Raw genomic sequence first — 21,825 nt, 5'->3', positions numbered from 1 at the left:
GTTTTCAGCTGTCTTTTGAATGTTGTCAGGGATTCTGCATTCCGGATGAGGGTGGGGAGAGCGTTCCACCAGCATGGAACTGTGAATGAGAATGTTCTGGAAAGTGATTTTGTGGCTTTCTGTGATGGAACCACGAGACGTCGCTCGTTGACCGATCGTAGGTGTCTGGTAGGGATGTAGACTCGTAGGAGTGAGTGAAAGTAGGAGGGAGCTGAGCCTGTGATAGTTCTGTAAGCAAGCGTCAGTGCCTTGAACTTGATGCGAGCAGCGAGAGGTAGCCAGTGCAGAGAGATGAACAGAGGAGTGACGTGGGCCCTCTTGGGCTCGTTGAAGATAAGACGAGCTGCAGCATTCTGGATCATCTGTAGGGTTTTGGTTGCACATGCTGGAAGTCCAGCCAGAAGAGCATTGCAGTAGTCAAGCCTAGAGATGACCAGGGCCTGGACGATGAGTTGTGTTGCATGCTCAGTTAGGAAAGGCCTGATTTTCCTGATGTTGTGCAGTGCAAACCTGCATGATCGAGCTGTCTTTGAAATGTGATCTGTGAAGGTCAGCTGGTCATCAAACGTTACTCCAAGATTTCTGACCGATCTTGATGGGGTGATTAATGATGACTCTAGCTGGATGGTGAAGTCGTGCTGTAGAGACGGATTGGCAGGGAGGACGAGAAGCTCAGTCTTTGCCAGGTTGAGCTGCAGGTGATAATAATGCAATCGCTGCTGTCTGTCCCATAGAAGAACATGACAGCCAGCGTACGTTTTGGAACTATTGTATTGGGGCTTACATGAACCACGTGACAGCAATAGCGGCGACATCAAAGAGTGTCGCAACTCTCTCTCTCTATGGCTCTGGTCTCACCTGCTCAGCCCCACCCATTTTACAGGTAATCATCGCGAGGTTTCACTGACGGGTTTCGGTCTCGTGTCTGTGGGAAGTGGAGTTTTGATTTGGAAAACCAAAACAAATGTGATCTGCGCCTTTTAAGCAAGTAAGTTATCTTTGTGCGGTGTTTACAAACATTGTTTGGTATATTTGTTAAGAAAAAACGAAAGTGTAATGTTGTTCTTGCTGACGTCAACCGAAACAAAAGACAGGTGAAACTTACCGATACTGACGCTCAGGTTGCTTTGCGTTAAATTGAGGCAGAAAGCTGAAACGTGTGTTTAAAGAACCCCTTACGGAAATGAACCATGTTTTTATTGAAGTAAAAGTGTAAACGTGTTTTTTTTTGGCGGATTGATTAGGCTACTATTTGTATAACCACAGTTTTACTACAAATGCCATGGTTAAGCAATGGTTAGTGTATGTTAACCATGTTTTTTTTTTTGGGTTTTATTTGTTGTAAAACCATGGTTAACATTTCAGAAGGGACTGTGACTATATGTTTGTCAGGCTTGTATTTTTTTAAATTACAGTCTACTGAAATTGTTTTTGCTGTATTGTTAATGATATATTATATAATATATATATAATATAGAAATTGTACTCTATAAATCCAGAGTTCACGAACCCCTGGATGTTACGGTGAGTCTGTGGCAGATAAATCATCCACTTATAGGCTATAAAAACGTATATACCTATACTTAATAAATACATAAATAATATGCATGTCTATGTCATTAATGAAAAGTATTATATTCCTTTTTATATTGGGATATCTCAATGCCCTCAAAGTTTGGCCGGTGTCCCCTGGTTCTGTAAAATTGGAAAACCTCTGCTATAAACACATAGGCTAATACACCAAAGCATCTTTTCCCTCATGAAGCAATGAGCCAGCCGTCCAGAAACCACCGTGCACAGAGAGAGAGAAATGGTGATAATAGAGACAGCAGCCGACGGGACAGTCCTAGTGACCGACGATCAGGCAGTGAGAGGTGAGACAACATACTAACTGTTTAAACAAACAACAACACACAAATATTCACCAGGAAAAAAAATAAAGAAAAGGAAGTCATTTTTTGCTTTGTATATTGTACGTCATTACAAGCCATTGTTTTAGATCATGTATGCTATATCTGACCCAGGTCTTCCAGCCAGCCACCATTCTACCCCAGAAATGCTCAGAGATCTGTGAGGAGCGCTCCTCGAGAGCAACGCCGGGAGTCAAAGTGCTCTCACGTCTGTTCCAGGAGAGGTAGGCATTCACAGACGGCCAGAACTATCAATGGATGGGAGACATATGTTGCAGTGCAACCAATGCATCTAAACAACTGCGTCAAAGAGTCTAAACCTGTTTCAAGTAATTCTCTGAATTTGGGTGTCAAGTTTAGGAGCATGATTTTTTTAAACATGATCTCACACAGGTCTGGTTTTACTCTAGCTCAAGCCGTACCTTCTGACATGACACTATGCATTTACTCCTTTTCTCGTCTCAGCTGGTCTAACCGGTTTAGCTTTTTTAAAGCTTGTTGATACTAATCTTTCATTTACAAACCTTTACTGTTTTCCATCGAGCAGAATATGTGACATTTGTTTCCTCACTCTTGTGTAAACAAATGCATACACCAGGTATAGCATAGCATATGCATATCACTGTTTAAATGAACTCTAACATTGTCTCAGATTGTTATAAAATTATATTGTTAATATTATAAATATAAAATTTTATATTTTGTTAAATTATTTATTATTGTTTTTCAAAAATTCAATTCTATATATTTTAAATATTAAAAATATTTTTGTTGTTCACTTGATATTATGTTAGCTGGTGACTTTTATAGAGTGCAAGAACGTCTGGCCCTCTTTTTCAGCAGCGCTTGTTCGGGAAGTATATTTTCCATTCATTTTTTCCATAAGGATTTTTTAAAAAAAATCTTCATTAAAGAGTTATAAGTCACGAACCAAGCCAATCAGCGACAAGGTGAATCACAACACTACAAACTTTGTTGTGAAGCAAAAAAGTTTTTGAAAACACAAGACTGTGTACTTAACGGCTTTAGTGAGGGAAAGAACTACAATCCCATCAAGCATTGTGAACAGCATCATAAATTTAAAAACTATGGAGAAATTTAAAACTTCTCATTTTCAAATTATGATTTTATATTTACTGTGTAAATCTCTGATTGGTGTTTTTTGTTCTGTACAGCATCATGGGTAATGTAGTTTTTCACTGTTAAACAATTATTTAAAAAATAATAAGCGGAAGTAATGTGGGCTGACGGCTTCAGCAGAGGCAAATACCATGGATTAACATTCTCGTTGCTCACAGCAGGGCTGTCTTTAAAGGTTTAGAAGTTATTCAAAATTCAATCAATATTCATTTAATTTCGCTATGGAATTTTTAATTCCAGAACCTGTCTGTTGCTTGTATACATACATATACATGTATGACACACATGCACAATTTGTCATTCTTCCACACTCGTATGATACAAACATGGCCAGTTGTACACAATAACAGTACATTGTGTAATTTAAGGGCACTGGCAGATATATTGATTGTCTTTTAAACAGGGATATTAACCTTTTTGACTCAAAAGGCCCCTTATTGTCCAACTCAATATTCTAGGGCCCCCATATTGCCCCCATAATTCATCTCTTATTTTTGATGCTTTTTAAACTTTTAATATACTAAATTAATATGTTAAACATGTTTCATTTAGGGATTCTATGCATGTTCTCTAAAAAAAAATTTATAGTTATTGAGGGATACAAATAAAAATGTAGCATATTTTTTCATCTTTAAATTCAAATTTACCTTGCTTAATAATTGTATGGAATGAGTTTCTGTTTTTGAATAATATTTTTTTTCTGAAAAGAGCTGTACAATTATTATTATTTTTATTAAATAATGTTTCTTTTATATTCTAATATTGGATAACTAGATACCCTGACAACTTAATATGACAAATGTTATATATATATATATATATATATATATCTTTAGTGCAGTATATAATATTTGTTTGTTTGTAAGTTCATGCATTTTCATTGATCACATGATCTTGGTGTTGCTAGCACCATGCTCTGTTGTTTGACCTACAGGAGAGCGTAAATTAATCTAATTTAAATTTGCAAACATGTTTATGATACTGCTTTTACTATTTTTGTAAATGTCTGTGTACTTGAAAACATAAAGCTGCAATTAATTTTGGGAAGAGGGTCCCTCACCAGATGATCATCATATTTGGGGGTTTTAGGCATTAAAAAGTTAGAAAACCCCTGCTCTAAACAAGATTGCAGTTTCTTATGTAGTTGCATGTGTTTCTGTGTGTGTTTCAGGTATCGTGTTGTTATGTTCCATCCTGACCAATGTGTTGGTGCTCATCTGCATTGTGGCTGCTCACATGTCACAGATGGGAATGTCTGCCATGGGTATGGGCGGCGGAAGCTTTATCGACGCCATGATTCCTTTTGAGGGGACGGAGCTGCAGAAGGTGCGTGAACTTGACATGCAGTTCGGACAAATGAGAGCACCTCTAGTCTATGGAGGCGTCGCCTTCAGCCTCACATTTGGCGTTCTTTCACTCCTGTTCGTTGTGTCCGGCAACAAACCCGCCCACAGGCTTCCACGGAAGATCCTGATTGGACAGTTTGCGTTCCAGATCATTGGTGCAGTGGCTTACGTGGTTGCTGTAGGTTTGTACCTGCATTTCGTGATCTATGTGAACTCAACCGACATGTGCCATCAACGTGAACGACTGTATGCTCGTAACGGATATACCTGGATGAACTGTAGCGTAAATGGGGGGGATGCATCCGTCGCACTATTTGGAATCATAACCGCAATTCTGTATGCTGTTGGCGCCTTTTTAACGGGAAAAACAATCCAGGAAGTCAGAAATTACTTCAAGGAGCGTGACCGTTACAAAGCCGAACAAAGAGAAGAAACCAGAGGTGTCCATGAAAGAACTGTGAATTCTGACCTCTATGTCTGAGTTGTGCTGCAGAAATGTGGACTGAAACCTTCTCGACTGGATGTACATAAACTGGTTTTAATTTCTTTTACTTTTCTTTTTTTTTTTTACATTTCTAAAATCTTTGACTTTTTTTTTTTTTTTTTTTTTTTTTTTAGTAAATATTTCAGTTAATATTGTATAAATCCTGCGTAAAATAAAAATTAAGCTGTGGCATTTAGCCTCATGAATAAAAAAACAATTCTGTTTAACTGTTTTAATGAAAAAGTTCAATCAATAGATATTAGTAGAATTACGGTATGTCATTTTTGGATATGAAATTTCAAATTTGGCATCGAATTTTTATATACATGCTGAACATTTTAAAGGGATAGTTCACGCAAAAAAACGAAAATTCTGTCATTTACTCACACTTACAAACCTGTACAACTTTCACAAAAGAAGATATTTTGAAGAATCTGCAATGGTTTGTTTTGGTTACCATTGACTTCCATTGTAAGGTAAAAAACGCTGAGACATTTCTCAAAATATCTTCTTTTATGTTCCCCAGAAGAAAGAAATTCATAAAGGTTTGGAATGACATGTCGAAATAAATGGTTTTGGGTGAACTATATTATTTCTCTATGGCTGATTGTCCAATAGGGGGCAGCAGATACACGTGCAATTCTGGCCCCTAAGTCTGACCTTACATTTACTTTGATATATGTCCTTAAATAGCATTACAGCTGAATATGACTTTAGCATTCATGATGCAATCTTTTTTTCTTCCCACTGCGACAAATGTAATCTTTTTCTTGATGTTATTAAAAAAATATTTTGAAGATTCCTTATGGATATAAAGTTGTTTGGAATTAAATAGTAGATATATATTTATAAGCAATAACTGGAAGAACCTCAAAACAAATTTGTGTTCCACTGTTTAGCTGTCACACTCTTAGAGCTGTTTTCAGTTTGTGATTGAAGGAATACAGCAGGAATGTAGAATGCACATGCTGGTAATATTTAACCATTATGACCCAGTTACTGTCAAAGCATGGAAAAAAAAACATGTGGGCTCACATAATTTCAATTATTTAGATATCAATGGATCACTATGATAAATATTTGTATTTTAACTGTTTAAATCAGGTCTGGGCTTTCCAACATGCAAAGAAAAAAAAAGAAGTGTCCAGTATTACTACATCATATGTCCATTGTTTGACTCAGGGCTTTTTCTTTGTAATAGGGAGGTGTGTTCCCTTGGTAGTGTTTCTTTACTCATGCTTGCCACACAACAAGTGCTGACAACGGGTGAACACACACATACATAACAACGACCAAAGTACATGTGAGCTCAGTCACGGACCAGACAAAGCCTTTTGCTACCTTTCTTTTCTCTTTCCGTATTCACAGACGTTCAGAAGATTACTGAGAGGAGATTTCAGCCAGACAGAAGGGTGAGTTCTTTCAGCAGGTTTCTATATATAGTATTTCAATGAAGACAGCACTCTGGTGTGCGATAATTTGTGTTTTGTTTCTTTTTATTAACAGATCTAGTTTGAGGTTGAAGGTTAAACAGATTGCGGATTAAACATACTGTAGATAAGTGACCAGACGCACATCCGCATGGAGCGTATGGTGTAGGTGTGTAGTGCTGAAAGTGAAGGTGGATGAACTTTAAGAAATCTAATCTGGTGTGAACAGGGAACAAGGTGAGCAGATCAGTCGTGTAAGCCTTTATACACAATATAAAGTTATATTATTCTCCATTTTGCAGTAAATGGACAAAGAAAACAACCTTTGCTAGAAGTGGAGAATGGGTATGTTCGGAAGCAGGTATTTATACTGAGACGTAAATGGAAGCGAGACGTGAAATCATTGTGAAGTCCTCTTTGTCTCTCTGTGTTGTCAATAGGTGTGTCCACGTTGTGTCAGGTCAGTTCAAAAGAAGTGGTCTGATTGGCTAATTTTGAGTCTCACTTCAGTCCAGTGGATCTGTTTTGCCTGTCCACCATCACATGACAGGGGTCAGACAAATGTCATTTAAGAGACTTACTGGCTGTCATGTGTTTATGTATTTGAAGCTGTGTAGTCTCGTGTGCTTACATGTGTTAGAGGTCTTTTTTATTTATTTGAACTTTATAAAGCATTATTTCTGACACTGATCCCATATATTGTTGCCTGAAGTGCAGTAGTAATATGAGCCAAACTGGTCTTTTCTTTTTCTAGAGGAAGAGTGATACTGAATGAAAAGAATAGAGGAAGCATCCTTGGTGTGAATGAGAGAGTGTGTCCAAGCAAAATATAGATTTTTATCTTGTGACTCGGAGTCCTTGATGAGGGAACTGTGGTTGCTTATTCAGACTGGTTTCAGTTTCATTTATGCATGTATTTTTAAATGCTACTTTTCAAATATACTTTCTGTTCTCTACCGTTCAAAAGCCCATAAGATTTTCTTTTCTTTTTCTTCTGTTCTTCTTTTTACTTTTATTCAGCAAGGATGGGTTAAATTAAAGTGTCGTTAAAAGTGAAAGCCATTTAAATTGTTACAAAATATATTTATTCTATATATTCTGTTCTTTTCAACTTTTTAGTAAGAACATTGAGAAAACAAATATCAGTTTCCAAAAAACCAAGATGAATTGATGCTGTATTGGCTGAAAAAGGAGGCTCTACACCATACTATTAAATTATTGTGGTCTAAAACCAGGTGTTTCAGCTTCATTTTCCAACCCTCAGAACCTACAGATTTTGATATTAGATTTTAATGGAAATTAAATAATGCAAAAAGCTCTGCATGTCTAAGTGTCCGTGGGCTTGACAAAGCTCTACCGATTCAGCCTGTCTTTCCAACCAGTGCCGTTCTTCCATGAATCCTTGCAGATTTGCTCATCCCTACATGCCAAAACAAATGCTTGTAAAGAGTCCTGCACATTAATGAACTGAATCCAGTCTCATCCTCTCTGCAGATCTCCTCATATGAGGGAACACCACTGTGATGGCGGAGGGATATGAATTTGACCTGAACTACGTTACAGAGCGCATCATTGGCGTCACATTCCACCAATCCTGCGCAGAGCAGACGTACCAGCACAACCTGCGCAGCATCACGCAGATGCTGCAGTCCAAACATGCTGATCAATACATGGTGAGAAAAACAATTATATCACATGTCTCTGTGTGTCTGTTGACTGACTGTGTCAGAGTGTTACTCTTTATTAAAAATCTTTATTTTCCTGCATGCAGGTCATCAACTTATCCGAACACAGTGATGATCTCAGCAGGATGAATCACAGGGTAAAGTTAAAATGTGTCATGTGACTGATGTTACAGATGTGTGATGGAATGTGCATTGCCATTCAAAACTTTGGGGTCATTTTTAATGTTTTTATGCTCATCAAGGCTGAAACTTATTTTTAAAAATAACTTTTACAATTTTTAAACTTACAATTTAAAATAAGTTTTCTATTTGAATATATTTTAAAATGTAATTTAAAATGTAATTTGATCAAAGCTGGGTTTTCAGAATCATTACTCCAGTCTTCAGTGTCACATGATCCTTCAGAAATCACTCTAATATGCTGATTTGAAATTTCTGATAAGAAATTTCTTCTTATCAGTGTTGAAAACTCAAACTGACCCCAAACATTTGAACGGTAGTATAATGTATAACTGTTGGCTCACATCTCTGACTTTTAGGTGGTGGATTTGGGCTGGCCGGAGTGTCACGCTCCATCACTCCATCTGCTGTGTTCTCTGTGTAAAAACATGAACAACTGGCTCAGCGCACATCCTGAAAATGTGCTGCTGCTGCACTGCAAAGTGAGATTTTGAAGTTATTTGCACTTTATTCTCGGGTTAAAAGTCCATTATTTGTCTCTGCGTCCTATAGGAATGTCACACTTGGTTAACTTTGTCCTATCTCTTTCATATAGGGCAGCAAAGACAGGGTGGGTGTGGTAATATCCTCTTACATCCAACTATCTAATGTTTCAACCAGGTACAACTTAATTCATATCCTTTGTTAACAAGTCAAAATATCTTCTTTATAAGACAATTGCCTTCTCAAACAAGCTGCTTAAAGGGATAGTTCACCACAAAAATGACAATTGTTACTAATAGGATTTACTCACCGTCATGTCGTTCCAAACCTGTATGATTTTCTGTGCGATTATAATAAATGGCCGCTGGAGCTTTCAAGCTTTTAAAAACACTCAAATGCACAATAAAAAGTAGTCTTTATGGATTATAGCCCACTATGGGCCAGATTTACTAATAGCTTGCTCCAGCGCAAACCCTCTTTTGGCGTTAAAAAACTACTCTCAGAATTTACTACAGACACGCAGTGAAAAATTAGCGCTGAAAGGGCTCGGACAGGGTTATTTTTGCGGCTGACCTTATTGCATTTGTAGGAGTTTCCCTTCAAGATGCAAAAGTTATGGGAGGAGACTATTTAACCCTCAAACCGTATTCACATTACAGCCCTTAATTCCGTAATTGTGGACAAATGTGGGCACGGAGGTCTCAGGTGTGATCCAACAATTTTTTTAAAATAAATGTTATATCACTATCTTCGATAAAATAAAAACTATCCATTTATGGTGTTTTTTTTTATTTTTGGGGTATTTTTGAATTTATTTAAATTAATAATACCATATTTTCTATTTAAAATATGCTTATTTTTATGTTATATTTAATATTTCTTTAACTTCAGTCAAAAACATCATTTCATTCAATTCAGATAGCTAAAACTTAAAAAATGTGGTGACTTTGGTGACATCTGGTGTCTTATGTTGGTATAAAATTTACAAAAAAAGCAATAATATCAATTATTTCAATAGTAAATATGGCTTTAGTACTCAATGGCTGCATATAGGCTGAACTCTATAAAACTGTTATAATAAATGTAAGTTTTTGACTTTATCACAAGTTAAAACTGTAATTTAAAAAATATATATATATCTGTGTTAGGTGAGACAATACAAAAATGCAAGATATGCTTAGACAAATATGACCAAATATGACAAATAAGTAGTAGATCATTTATTGTTTATTTTAAACAAAAAACATCAAATTTAAAAATATAAAAAAAATGTATTGGTACAAAACTGAAAAGAATAAATTACTTTGGTGACATCTGGTGTCTTATGTTGGTATAAAATTAACAAAAAATAAATTAAAAATAAATAATATCAATAGCCACTAGATGGCTCTACTAAAGGGCTGCATGTAGGCTCTATAACTCTATAAAACACTGTTATTATGAATTTAACCACCAAGTTTTTGACTTTATCACAAGTTAAAATTGTAATAATATATATAATATATATCTTTGTTAGGTGAGACTGTACAAAGATACCAAAATATGCTTAGACAAATATGACCCATCAAATATGATGCTATAAGGAAAATACAAAGTAGTTGATCATTTATCATTTATTTTACACAAAAACATCAAATTTCAATAACTCAAAAAACGAATTGGTACCAAACAGGTAAGAATTAACAACAATAACTCAAAAAAGTAAGTGTTAAGTAAGAATAAACAGGTAAGAACAAACAATAATCATAGTTATAATGTGTTCATGCACTTGTGCGCATGTGTGTGCGTGTGCACAGGTGATTTTAGAAAATAAAATACAAATTCAGTCATTGGCTCATTCAATTCTTTGTTTTTATATGTGTGAGTGACTTTTTATAAAAAAAAAACAAAAAAAAACGGCTCTGTTATTGGCTCATTGAATGCTTTCTTTGTGTGTGTGTCTGTGTGTTTGTGTGTGTTTTTGTGTGTGTGTGTGTGTGTGTGTGTGAGTGTGAGTGTTTGCCACAATGAGATTGTTGTACAGGATCACCCCTTCATTTGTGTGTATGTATGATATGCATTGTGTTGGATCTATTGATTTTTTTTTGACAAAAAAAAAAAAAAACGCTCTGAATTACAGTTTTTCCCATTCATTCCTATGGGTGCCCATTTTTGTCCACAAAAGCGAGATTAAGGAGTTTTTTTTTTTCACCCACTTAACATTCTTGAATCGAGTCAAATTTTTTTTTGTGTGTTCAGGTGGCAAACTTAGGAAAAGTTGGCAAGTCTTGTACCGCTCAGATTAAGGAAAGTATTTTTAAAAAATTAATACAAATGATTTTGCCCACATTTGTCCAGATTACGGTTTGAGGGTTAAATGGATCATGCAAGGTGATTTACTAAGGTTTGCGCTCGGCAATTTACTGGTGTTTGCGCCATTATTTACCGGCCAAAAAGCATGTCTTAAAGCTGACTCTAATTTGCGCTGCTCTTTGTAGATTGTGTTGGTCAATATGGAAAAAATCTTGCTGCATCTGTGTTCTTTAATTTGTATGTCGTCAGTAGACCACGTGCAGAACTTTCCTCTCCCATGTGCTTTTTTTGGGGGGGAATTGCGTTTTCGCACTAATTTACCATGTTTAATAAATCTGGCCCTATATTTCAGGTCTTCTGAGTTCATATAATAGTTTTGTGTGAGAAAGAGATTTGAATTTAAGTCATTATTCACTGAGAATACGGACTCTGAGAGTTCATGAGCAATGTCCAGTTTTTTACCAAATCATTGTTTTGATTTGGATCTTTTCAATGAATTGGTTGAACCAGTTCACAAATCCAGTCTGAATGATTTGTTCAGTTATCCAGTCGCAGAGATTCTCAAGTTAAAAACTCACTGGTGGGGAAGGATTATGCACTCACCTAAAGGATTATTAGGAACACCTGTTCAATTTCTCATTAATGCAATTATCTAATCAACCAATCACATAGCAGTTGCTTCAATGCATTTAGGGGTGTGGTCCTGGTCAAGACAATCTCCTGAACTCCAAACTGAATGTCAGAATGGGAAAGAAAGGTGATTTAAGCAATTTTGAGCGTGGCATGGTTGTGGGTGCCAGACGGGCCGGTCTGAGTATTTCACAATCTGCTCAGTTACTGGGATTTTCACGTACAACCATTTCTAGGGTTTACAAAGAATGGTGTGAAAAGGGAAAAACATCCAGTATGCAGCAGTCCTGTGGGCGAAAATGCCTTGTTGATGCTGGAGGTCAGAGGAGAATGGGCCGACTGATTCAAGCTGATAGAAGAGCAACTTTGACTGAAATAACCACTCGTTACAACCAAGGTATGCAGCAAAGCATTTGTGAAGCCACAACACGCACAACCTTGAGGCGGATGGGCTACAACAGCAGAAGACCCCACCGGGTACCACTCATCTCCACTACAAATAGGAAAAAGAGGCTACAATTTGCACGAGCTCACCAAAATTGGACAGTTGAAGACTGGAAAAATGTTGCCTGGTCTGATGAGTCTCGATTTCTGTTGAGACATTCAGATGGTAGAGTCAGAATTTGGTGTAAACAGAATGAGAACATGGATCCATCATGCCTTGTTACCAGACATGGGGACTTGTGACTTGGTGACTTGGACTCGAGTCGACTCGAGTCGCTATTTTTATGACTTGTGACTTGACTTGACTTGACTTGACTCGGACTTGGAAGTTAAAGACTCGGGACTTGACTTGACTTGAGACACGATGACTTGAATGACTTGAGTGTTAATCACATCATGTTTTCAGTTTGAATATAAAATATATAAATTATTTTTAAAAATCAAGTTGATTACCCAGCTGGAGCGCAGGCTGAGAATAGCGTTGTCATGACTGGATCATGAAACTATCATCAGTCATGCCCTCTCGTACCTTACGCACACCACGCCCACTTAGATCAGATATCACATCAACATGTCAGCCGGAGGGGTACTGAGGGTAATCACTTTCGACTTCAAGAATTATTCACACGATGGCAAAAGACGAACAGCGCTTTGCAAGACATGCAACATTAACAGCCATTCTGCCCAGTAAGTGCTTGTCAATTCGTTAATGTTATCTGGTTAGTTGGTAGTTTGCTAATGTAATAATAGCTAAAGTAGCCATTAAGGTTTTATCAGCGATTTCAGGCCCAAATATAAATGATCACATTCATCTAATCTTTCCTAACGATCCGCTAGCTGCCCGCCCCATAAGCAGGCGGTCAAAAAAACGCGTCTCTGTAGGCCCGCGTAAAAACATACACACACACACGCGCACGCGCGTTTGAGAGAGAGAGAGAGAGAGAGAGAGAGAGAGAGAGAGAGAGAATGAGTGTGTGTGTGAGTGTGTGTGTGAGTGTGTGTGTGTGTGTGTGTGTGTGTGTGTGTGTGTGAGAGAGAGAGAGAGAGTGAGTGAGTGTGTGTGAGAGAGAGGAGAAATGTAACAAAGTTTAATGTTGTACGTAAACTGTGTTTGAGAGAGAGAGAGGGAGGTGTTCAGAGAGGAGTCTGTTGGATGTTAAGCTGTTATTTGTTTTATGGACTCAATGTTGACAATTTAAAACATTTCAAACACTGTTGGCAGAAGTGAAAAATAAATAATTTTATGAAGTTACAATTTTGTTTTATTCCATGATGTATTTTACTGAACATGAGTATTTACAATGCAAATCCAAATTATTGTAATTTACTGACAGTTAGGCTACTTATATCTTGTCTTTTCACTTTATTAAGATCAGATTCTGCAGGTAAAATTACAATACTAAGGTCACTTGACTTGGACTTGACTTGACCTACTACAGGACTTGACTTGACTTGACTTGACATAGCCTGTGACTTGACTTGACTTGACTTGCCCAAGAAAAAAATACTTGGGACTTACTTGAGACTTGAAGGTTAAGACTTGAGACTTGCACATGTGTGACTTGGTCCCATCTCTGCTTGTTACCACTGTGCAGGCTGGTGGTGTAATGGTGTGGGGGATGTTTTCTTGGCACACTTTAGGCCCCTTAGTGCCAATTGGGCTTCGTTTAAATGCCACGGCCTACCTGAGCATTGTTTCTGACCATGTCCATCCCTTTATGACCACCATGTACCCATCCTCTGATGGCTACTTCCAGCAGGATAATGCACCATGTCACAAAGCTCAAATCATTTCAAATTGGTTTCTTGAACATGACAATGAGTTCACTGTACTAAAATGGCCCCCACAGTCACCAGATCTCAACCCAATAGAGCATCTTTGGGATGTGGTGGAACGGGAGCTTCGTGCCCTGGATGTGCATCCCACAAATCTCCATCAACTGCAAGATGCTATCCTATCAATATGGGCCAACATTTCTAAAGAATGCTTTCAGCACCTTGTTGAATCAATGCCACGTAGAATTAAGGCAGTTCTGAAGGCGAAAGGGGGTCAAACAAAGTGTTAGTATGGTGTTCCTAATAATCCTTTAGGTGAGTGTAAGAGCAACCATTCTTCGTAGTCTCTATTTCGTGTTCAAAGGAGGAACGAAAGACATATGGGTTTAGAACATGGGTAGGCGAGTTCAGTCCTAGAGAGCCGTTGTCCTGTTTAGCTCCTCCAACCCTAATCAAACACACCTGAACAAGCTAATCAATGGCTGAATCCGAAAGTGCCCCCTACACCCTCAAATAGGGCATTATTTGAGGGGACAGCCATTTGTAGTGGTGTCCGAAAACATAGTGGATGTAATTGAGTGCCCTCACTCATTCTATCCCACATTGCACCGCAATAAGGAGTGGACAGCCGATGTATGCTGTTCATTCACTCCTTCAAATGAACTGTATAAGTGGACTAACATAGGGAATAGTTATTAAGGGTTTAGGGGGGATTTCGGATTCAGCCAATGTCTTCAGGATTAAAGGCTATAGGCAGGTGAGTTTTTTTTTTTTTCAGAGTTAGAGCCAAACTCTACAGGACAGCGGCTCTCTAGGAACGAACTTGCCTACCCCTGGTTTAGAACAACATGACAGAACTTTCTTTTTTGGGAGAACTGTCACTCCCTTGAAGACTTTTAAAGGTTATAATAAGATCCCTCCCTATTGACACAGCTCAATCAGAGGCTGATTGTTATTCTTAGAATACTGTCATAAAGCAGAAGTGTATCATAATAGCTCCCTTTTGCATCAGTCTATATTTAAATATATGAAAGTGTTGTGAATTTGTTTGGAATTGCATTTTGTGGCATGTACTGTGTGTTAATGCACAAGTGGCTAAACAAATAGATTTTATAGGTTTGTATATTAATTTGTGACCTGTTTCATGTTCTCTTGTACCTAGTGAGGAACATGCATTAGATCTCTACTCCATGAAGAAGTTCTGCAGTGATAAAATGGTTAACTTCATGACTCCATCTCAGAAAAGGCAAGGCTCATTTGTTTCATTCTTTTTTCCCCTTTTTCCAGTACACAGAAGGGGAGAGTTGTGTATAAAAGGATATTAACAAGAACAATCTGATAAGCTTTACCCTACTGCTACTATATTGGGAAAAATGATTAATTTAAAGGGATACTTCACCGATTAGCTTTGTATCAGTAGAAACCCGGTAATATTTTCGAATGACCGTGCTTCCCTCTCTCATGTCCCCCTGAGATGAAAGATTTCTGTATTGTCTGTAAAATCGTCATTTTGCATCATCGGAGGCTTTTTTGGCCAGAGGCTAGTTCCGCATGTTTTCAGCCCGCCCATAGGGGGTGGGATCTCACGTTAAAACGACGTCTTTTCAGTTTCGAGTCAACTAGTAGCCTAGTTGTATCATTTCTTCCAATACTGCTCTCTGTAACCGGTAGGCGTGGCTTGGGAGTGGCCTCTTAGGGCAGTGAAGCATGTGCATTCTGGGAGTTGTTGTCTTTCACCAATATGAGCCAAAAATACATTTTCTGGCTTTTCTCATTCTAGAAGGCACCAACTTCTAAAATAATTTCACATTTCTACTACATAAATGACCCAATTTAAATACACATTCATCTTTCCAGCGGTGAAATATCTCTTTAATAATTCACAATTTGACAAATTATTGTTTGTGATCAGTAAAATTATTATTTTATTTTAAATTAGAATTTAATACTTTCATTTTGCAAGGGTGCATTAAATGTCACAAAATATTTATATTTAAAATAAATGCTGATCTTTTGATCTTGAAAAATGTGTTACTGTTTCCACAAAAATATGTAAAAAGTTGCACTACTGTTTTTAACAATATAAATAATAAGAACATTTTCTTATTAGCGTGATTTCTGATTATTTTAATTATGAAATTCTAATTTCTGATCATTCAAATCAGGGTAACACTTTATTTTAGTGTCCTTGTTACATGTTGCATGTAGTTACTATAGTAATAACTATAAATTGTGTATTTGTACAATTGTGCAATGTACAAAGATGCAGTAAAAAAGTATATGATCAATTTGTTGACAACGTATGCTTTTACATTGCTTTAACTCATCAAAATAAGTTCAGCAATTTTCTACTTTTTTATAAGTTATACAAGATTCAACTCATTTTAAGTCAGTTTAATGAAATTTAAGTTGAAATGACTTAAACATCCAAGTTGACTGTACTTAATTTAAGGCAGCAGCTTTTTTTTTTACAGTGTAACCTTAACCATGCCCTAATCCTAACCCTATATAGTAAGTACATGTAGTTAACTATTAATACTCATTACTTAAATGTATTATTACACTGTAACATGGACACCTTAAAATAAAGTGTAACCCAAATCATCATATTAGAATATTATATTTCTGAAGGATCATGTGACACTGAAGACTGGAGTAATGATACTGAAAATTCAGCTTTGTCATCACAGAAATAAATTACATTTTAAAATGTATTCAAATAGAATAATTGCAATAATTTTTCCCAATATTACTGTATTTTTGGCACTTGGTGAGCATATAAGAGACTTCTTTCAAAAGAGACTTCCCCAAACTTTTGAAAGGTAGTATACAATATGGTCATGTGGAAAATGTTGCACTTGCTTTTGACACATGCTTACCAAATGATCCATCTTCTTCCCCTACTTTATATGCATTTCCATTGTGAAGAAGTGTTACAAATGAAATCTGTTGCTTGTCTTCTTAAAACATACTGAGGTGTTGGTCATGTTATGGCTTTGGACACTCAGCAGTCTGTCATGAGTGAAGGTTTCACTCTGGACAGCGGTTAAGGGTCACACACGAGAGGAAATCCCCCTATGCAGTCTGGATGTCCTGACATTATTCCCACTTCCCTTTTCTCTGAAACATCTTCATTTACACTTTGGAAGGTTTTTTTTTTTTTTTACATCATCCTAAAAGCCAGCACCCGTCATCACCTCTCACGCACGTGCAAACTGAGGAGTTTTTAGTTTAAACTCCTTTCCCTGCTGTTTAATGTATTATCATTTCCCTCGCCTTATGCTTTCCCATCTCTATTGACTCTAGAAACACTTTTCAGTAAAATGAGTTATTGTAAAGCTTTAAAAATCACAACATAAATATTAAGCTCTGATCTGTTGCTGGAACAACACAAAGAAGATGTGTTTGGCAACACTGTAAAGAAGCTATGTATTCTCTTTGATAATGTGGCGCACCCAGAATGGCAGTAAATCATGTTTTTTTTGTGTGTTTTTTGGTTTCAGAATCAGTAACACTTTTCACGCCTTTATCTTGTTTTGTTTAAAGGGTTAGTTCACCCAAAAAAGAAAATTCTGTCATTAATTACTAACCCTCATGTTGTTCCAAACCCATAAGACTCGTTCATTTTCAGAACACATGAAGATATTTTAATGAAATCTGAGAGCTCTCTGTCCCTCCGTTGACAGCTACGCAACTACCACTTTCAAGGCCTAGAAAGGTTGTAAAGACATCCTTAAAGTAACCCATGTGATTCCAGTGGTTTAACCTCAATTTTATGAAGCGACACGAGTGCTTTGCGCAAAGCAACAACAACAACATCATTTACCACTGTATTTACAAAATATTAAAGGGGTGGAATAATTCCCTTTTTACAAGATGTAAAATATGTCTCTAATGTCCCCAGAGTGTGTATGTGAAGTTTAAGATCAAAATACCCCACAGATATTTTTATATAGCATGTTAAAATTGTCCGTTTTATGTCTGTTCCTTTAAATGCAAATGAGCTTCTTCTCGCAGCACAATGGTCGGAGCTTCAACAGCTTGTGTCATTTTAACTCAGACAGACATGCACTGGAAATTTCTAAAACTTTTAGGCTTTATGTTCAAACCGGAGTCAGATGATGTCAACGGAGTCAATGATGGAGAGACTCAAGAAGAAGTGACATCATGTAGAATGCGACAGGACATTTCTGAATGGTTAGTTGATGAATTTATGTAGCTTATATGTAGTGATCTTCTAGTCATTGATTAGCATATTCTGTCATGATAATCTATAAATTGCGTTCCCGGGGGCGGGGTTTATGTACATTTTAGGGTTTGTGATGTCACTAACCCGGGAGGAATGTCTTGTAGTCCAGCCGTTTGTTGTAGTCCTTAAAAAGCAATTTCTTTAAAAGCAAATATCTTCCTTTGCTTATAACTTTGAGCATTGTAACTTTGCAGATGTTGTTCATGCTCAAACAGCAACATTACACACTAACTAAGGTTAGAAAAGTGAAATCATAATCAACCACCCCTTTAATCTACAATGCATCAACACAACTCGAATGTGTCGTGGTGCTCTCATTAACACGTTGGCGATTACTATTGTGTAAATACACTGGTAAATCATGGGGGTTTTTTTGCGCAAAGCACTCGCGCCGCTTTATAAAATTGAGGTTAAACCACTGGAGTCACATGGATTACTTGTATATACTTAATAATCTCTTTACTACCTTTCTGGGGCTTGAAAGTAGTAGTTGCGTAGCTGTCAATGGAGTGCAGATTTCATTAAAATATCTTCATTTGTAACCGAAGATGAATAAAAGTCTTACAGGTTTGGAAAGACATGAAGGTGAGTAATTAATGACAGAATTCTCATTTTTGGGTGAAATAACCTTTAAAATATTCATGCATTCTTTCTTCCACCTAAATCCTTTTGTTTTTTAAATGCTGATAATTGCCAATTAAGACCAGACTGATGCTTTTTTGCTATTTTATTTTTAACATCTGAAGTTGTTGTGGGGTTGTGAGGCTTGATTTATTATTGTCTGGTGTCAGTATGAGTGACTGAGGTGTTTGTGGATGGTTCAGGTATGTGCAGGTGTTTGGCAGGCTGCTTGCTCACCAGATCCACATAAACACTTCCCCTCTCTTCATCCACCGCGTTCATATCCATCCCATTCCTGACTTCCATCCTACAGGTGAGGAAAATGCCAATATCCTACGTCCAGTCTTGAGTATTAGTTCACCCAAAAATGAAAATTCTGTCATCATTTACCCACTCTCATGTCGTTCCAAACCTGTATGATGTTCTTTCTTCTGTTGAACACAAAAGATATTTAAAACAAGATCATTAACAAAAATATCTTCAAAATATCTTCTTTTGTGTTTTACAGAAGAAAGAACGTCATGCAGGTTTGGAATGAAATGAGCAAACGTGTGTAAATGATGACAGACTTTTCAGAAATTTTTTGGAAATGAAAGTTGTTTGTTAGCATTAATACTATTTTTAAGCAGTTTATTTTATTTTATTTTATTTTTATTTACACAACTTGAAATGTTAAAAATGTGACCTAACTATTTTTTTCCTGGGTTTGTTTGTTTTCAGTGTGTCAGCTGTTTATCAGAGTGTATCATGGCACGCAGACAACGTACACATCAGGAGTGCAGTAAGACACTGGATATTATATATAAATACAATATTAAAAAGTATAAAAAAGAAAAAAGTATTTATCCATGTGATCATATTTATGATTGTGTATAACTCTCAGCCAGGTTGCCGTAGGTCAGACGGATAGTGTGTGTTTTATTCTGGAACCCCCACAGATGATCAATGGTGATATCATGGTGAGAACTCACTCACTCACTCACTCACTCACTCACTCACTCACTCACTCACTCACTCACTCACTCACTCACTCACTCACTCACTCACTCACTCACTCACTCACTCACTCACTCACTCACTCACTCACTCACTCACTCACTCACTCACTCACTCACTCACGTTGTGTTTTCATATTTTATGGACATGAATTGTCCATAGACAATTATTTTTATACTGTACAAACTGTATATTCTATCCCCTTACACTAACCCTACCCATCATAGAAAACTTTCTGCATTTTTACATAAAAAAATAAAAAAAAGTCAAGTATGTTTATTAATCCATTTCCCTCATGTGGACCAAATGTCCCCAATGTAATATAAACCTGTACACAAACACACGTTTGTTTCAATATATTATTGAGAACATTGCAGACTTCCATGCATTTTATATCAGGTTAAGTTAACGATATTTTCCTATCACCTAACCCCGTGATTCTAAAAGTCTGGGGCGTGCAGAGGAACTGCAGCAATAGCAAGCAGCAGGAGATCAGCAAAAAAAAAAAGAAAAAAGAAAAACGAAAACTGCCATTGCAACGGCGTTCAAGAGTGTGAATAGTGGTTGGCGCCTTGCCTTTATAAAGCACCACCGAATGCCAATTACACTGAATCGCTCTTCTTTAACTTGTCACGGTCTGAAAAAACCCCGACATATAAGTTGCTTGCCAGAAAAGCACCTCTTCAGCGAACGGCAGAACAAACTGCTACAGCAACTGATTATATATTGATTATATATATTTATATTTATTTGCATTTTATTAATTTTTTTTAATTAAAAGTTATGTTCTGATCTATTATTCTCTCTCACTGTTATATGAAAACTGCATACTGTATCATCTTCATTTCTTCTTTCTCTGCAGATTGCGTGTTATCATAAAAATGTTTCCGTGAGGACTAATGAGACAGTGTTTCGTGTGCAGTTTCACACCGGTGCTCTGTCTGGAGACCAACTTTCCTTGCACAAACAAGACCTCGATCATGCCAACAAAGGTACCCAAATTGTTTTTGACAAAAATCATTGCACACAAAGGTGGCCCTTGTGATAAAAATCTAAGAAAGTATTTGCATTAGCAAAATAACAAACCAAATGACATTTATCTTGTATGTAGCACAAACATTTTCGGTAACACTTTATTTTACAGTGTCCTTGTTACATATGTTACATGTACTTACCATAGTAATAACAATAAATTATGCATAATGACATGCAACTAACCCTCAACCAAATCCTAATCCTACCCTAACCCTATAGTAAGTTCATGTACTTGCTTAATATTACTCAGTACTTAAATATATAATTACACTGTAACAATGGCACCTTAAAATAAAGTGTAACCAAATTTTATTTTTTATTTTATATATACAAAGCTTTATATTTGGTACAATGTAATTATTGTGTTCGTGTTGTATTGCAAAACACGTTTGCTGCTATTGAGGTAGGATATGGGTTTGGTGGTATGTTTAAGGTTAAAGGTTAGTTAAAGGGTAAGGCAAAGGTCAACAGTGTAATTATAGATGTAATAACAGAAATTCAATAGAGCTGTAATTACATGCGGGTTTAAAAAAAATATAAGAACAATGTAAAAACATGTAAGCAATAAGTGCATTCTATTAAATGGTTATTTTAAATGTTCGTACATGGTAGATAAAGACACTTCATATAAAGTGGGACTGATAAAATAATAGATACATTGTTCAAATTGATTACTGAAAGTATTTGTACCAGAAATCTGGTCGACAAATGTTGTTGGAAAATGTTCATAGTTAGTTCAATGTTGGCTCTGTTAAAAGCTGAATATCTGTATTCCATACGGTTTGGGGCCAACATATGTTTGTACTTCATTATTTTGAATGCTGAGCATGTGTGATTGAGCATGTGAGCGAGCCGAATGTTTTTGGTAAATAATGACAGGCAAGACGCATGGTGGCCCGAGCAGATCTGAGAAACAGACAGACAACTTAATTCTTTACACAAACACTTCTGTAATTTTGGTCCTTACACAATGGGAAACCTTACACAATCAAGACAACTGTAATGTAGATGGACAGAAGCGAAAACTGTCACATGGCTGTGGCAAGCGTGCTTACAAGTCATTGAACTCATGTGTGTTGATGTTCCCACATTGCTGTGCTGAGTAGTTTTTTCCATCCCTTTTA

The 21,825-nt window shown here is 36.7% G+C and overlaps 2 protein-coding genes across 5 annotated transcripts in view; both read left to right on the top strand.

Annotated features, from left to right (window-relative positions):
• The first annotated feature begins 851 nt into the window (after window positions 1-851).
• LOC309481811 (MARVEL domain-containing protein 3) lies at window positions 852-5,682 on the top strand. 2 transcript variants are annotated; one of them, XM_082146909.1, is made up of 4 exons: window positions 852-988; window positions 1,766-1,874; window positions 2,025-2,134; window positions 4,222-5,682. In XM_082146909.1, the coding sequence occupies exons 2-4, from the start codon at window positions 1,768-1,770 to the stop codon at window positions 4,875-4,877; spliced, it is 873 nt and encodes a 290-aa protein (XP_082003035.1). In that variant the 5' UTR covers window positions 852-988; window positions 1,766-1,767; the 3' UTR covers window positions 4,878-5,682. The 2 variants fall into 2 exon arrangements, with proteins under 2 accessions (XP_082003035.1, XP_082003036.1); XM_082146910.1 differs by having other exon boundaries at window positions 858-988; window positions 1,732-1,874.
• Window positions 5,683-5,825: 143 nt separating this feature from the next.
• tns3.2 (tensin 3, tandem duplicate 2) overlaps window positions 5,826-21,825 on the top strand; it is a 56,118-nt gene continuing 40,118 nt past the window's right edge. Inside the window, exons 1-10 of one of the 3 annotated variants that reach the window (XM_082146775.1) lie at window positions 5,826-6,292; window positions 7,805-7,983; window positions 8,082-8,132; window positions 8,535-8,657; window positions 8,771-8,835; window positions 14,963-15,046; window positions 18,874-18,983; window positions 19,391-19,451; window positions 19,554-19,629; window positions 20,529-20,658. In XM_082146775.1, coding sequence (XP_082002901.1) covers window positions 7,834-7,983; window positions 8,082-8,132; window positions 8,535-8,657; window positions 8,771-8,835; window positions 14,963-15,046; window positions 18,874-18,983; window positions 19,391-19,451; window positions 19,554-19,629; window positions 20,529-20,658 — 850 coding nt within the window. In that variant the 5' untranslated portion in view covers window positions 5,826-6,292; window positions 7,805-7,833. Of the gene's footprint in view, window positions 6,293-6,316; window positions 6,548-7,787; window positions 7,984-8,081; window positions 8,133-8,534; window positions 8,658-8,770; window positions 8,836-14,962; window positions 15,047-18,873; window positions 18,984-19,390; window positions 19,452-19,553; window positions 19,630-20,528; window positions 20,659-21,825 lie in introns of those variants that run through there. The other 2 variants (XM_082146776.1, XM_082146777.1) reach the window with 2 other exon arrangements.

Source organism: Leuciscus leuciscus (genome assembly GCF_965113295.1).
Source record: "Leuciscus leuciscus genome assembly, chromosome: 19".
NCBI classification, from domain to species: domain Eukaryota; kingdom Metazoa; phylum Chordata; class Actinopteri; order Cypriniformes; family Leuciscidae; genus Leuciscus; species Leuciscus leuciscus.
The sequence above is the reverse complement of the archived record's forward strand: the minus strand, read 5'-3'. Positions and strand labels throughout refer to the sequence as shown.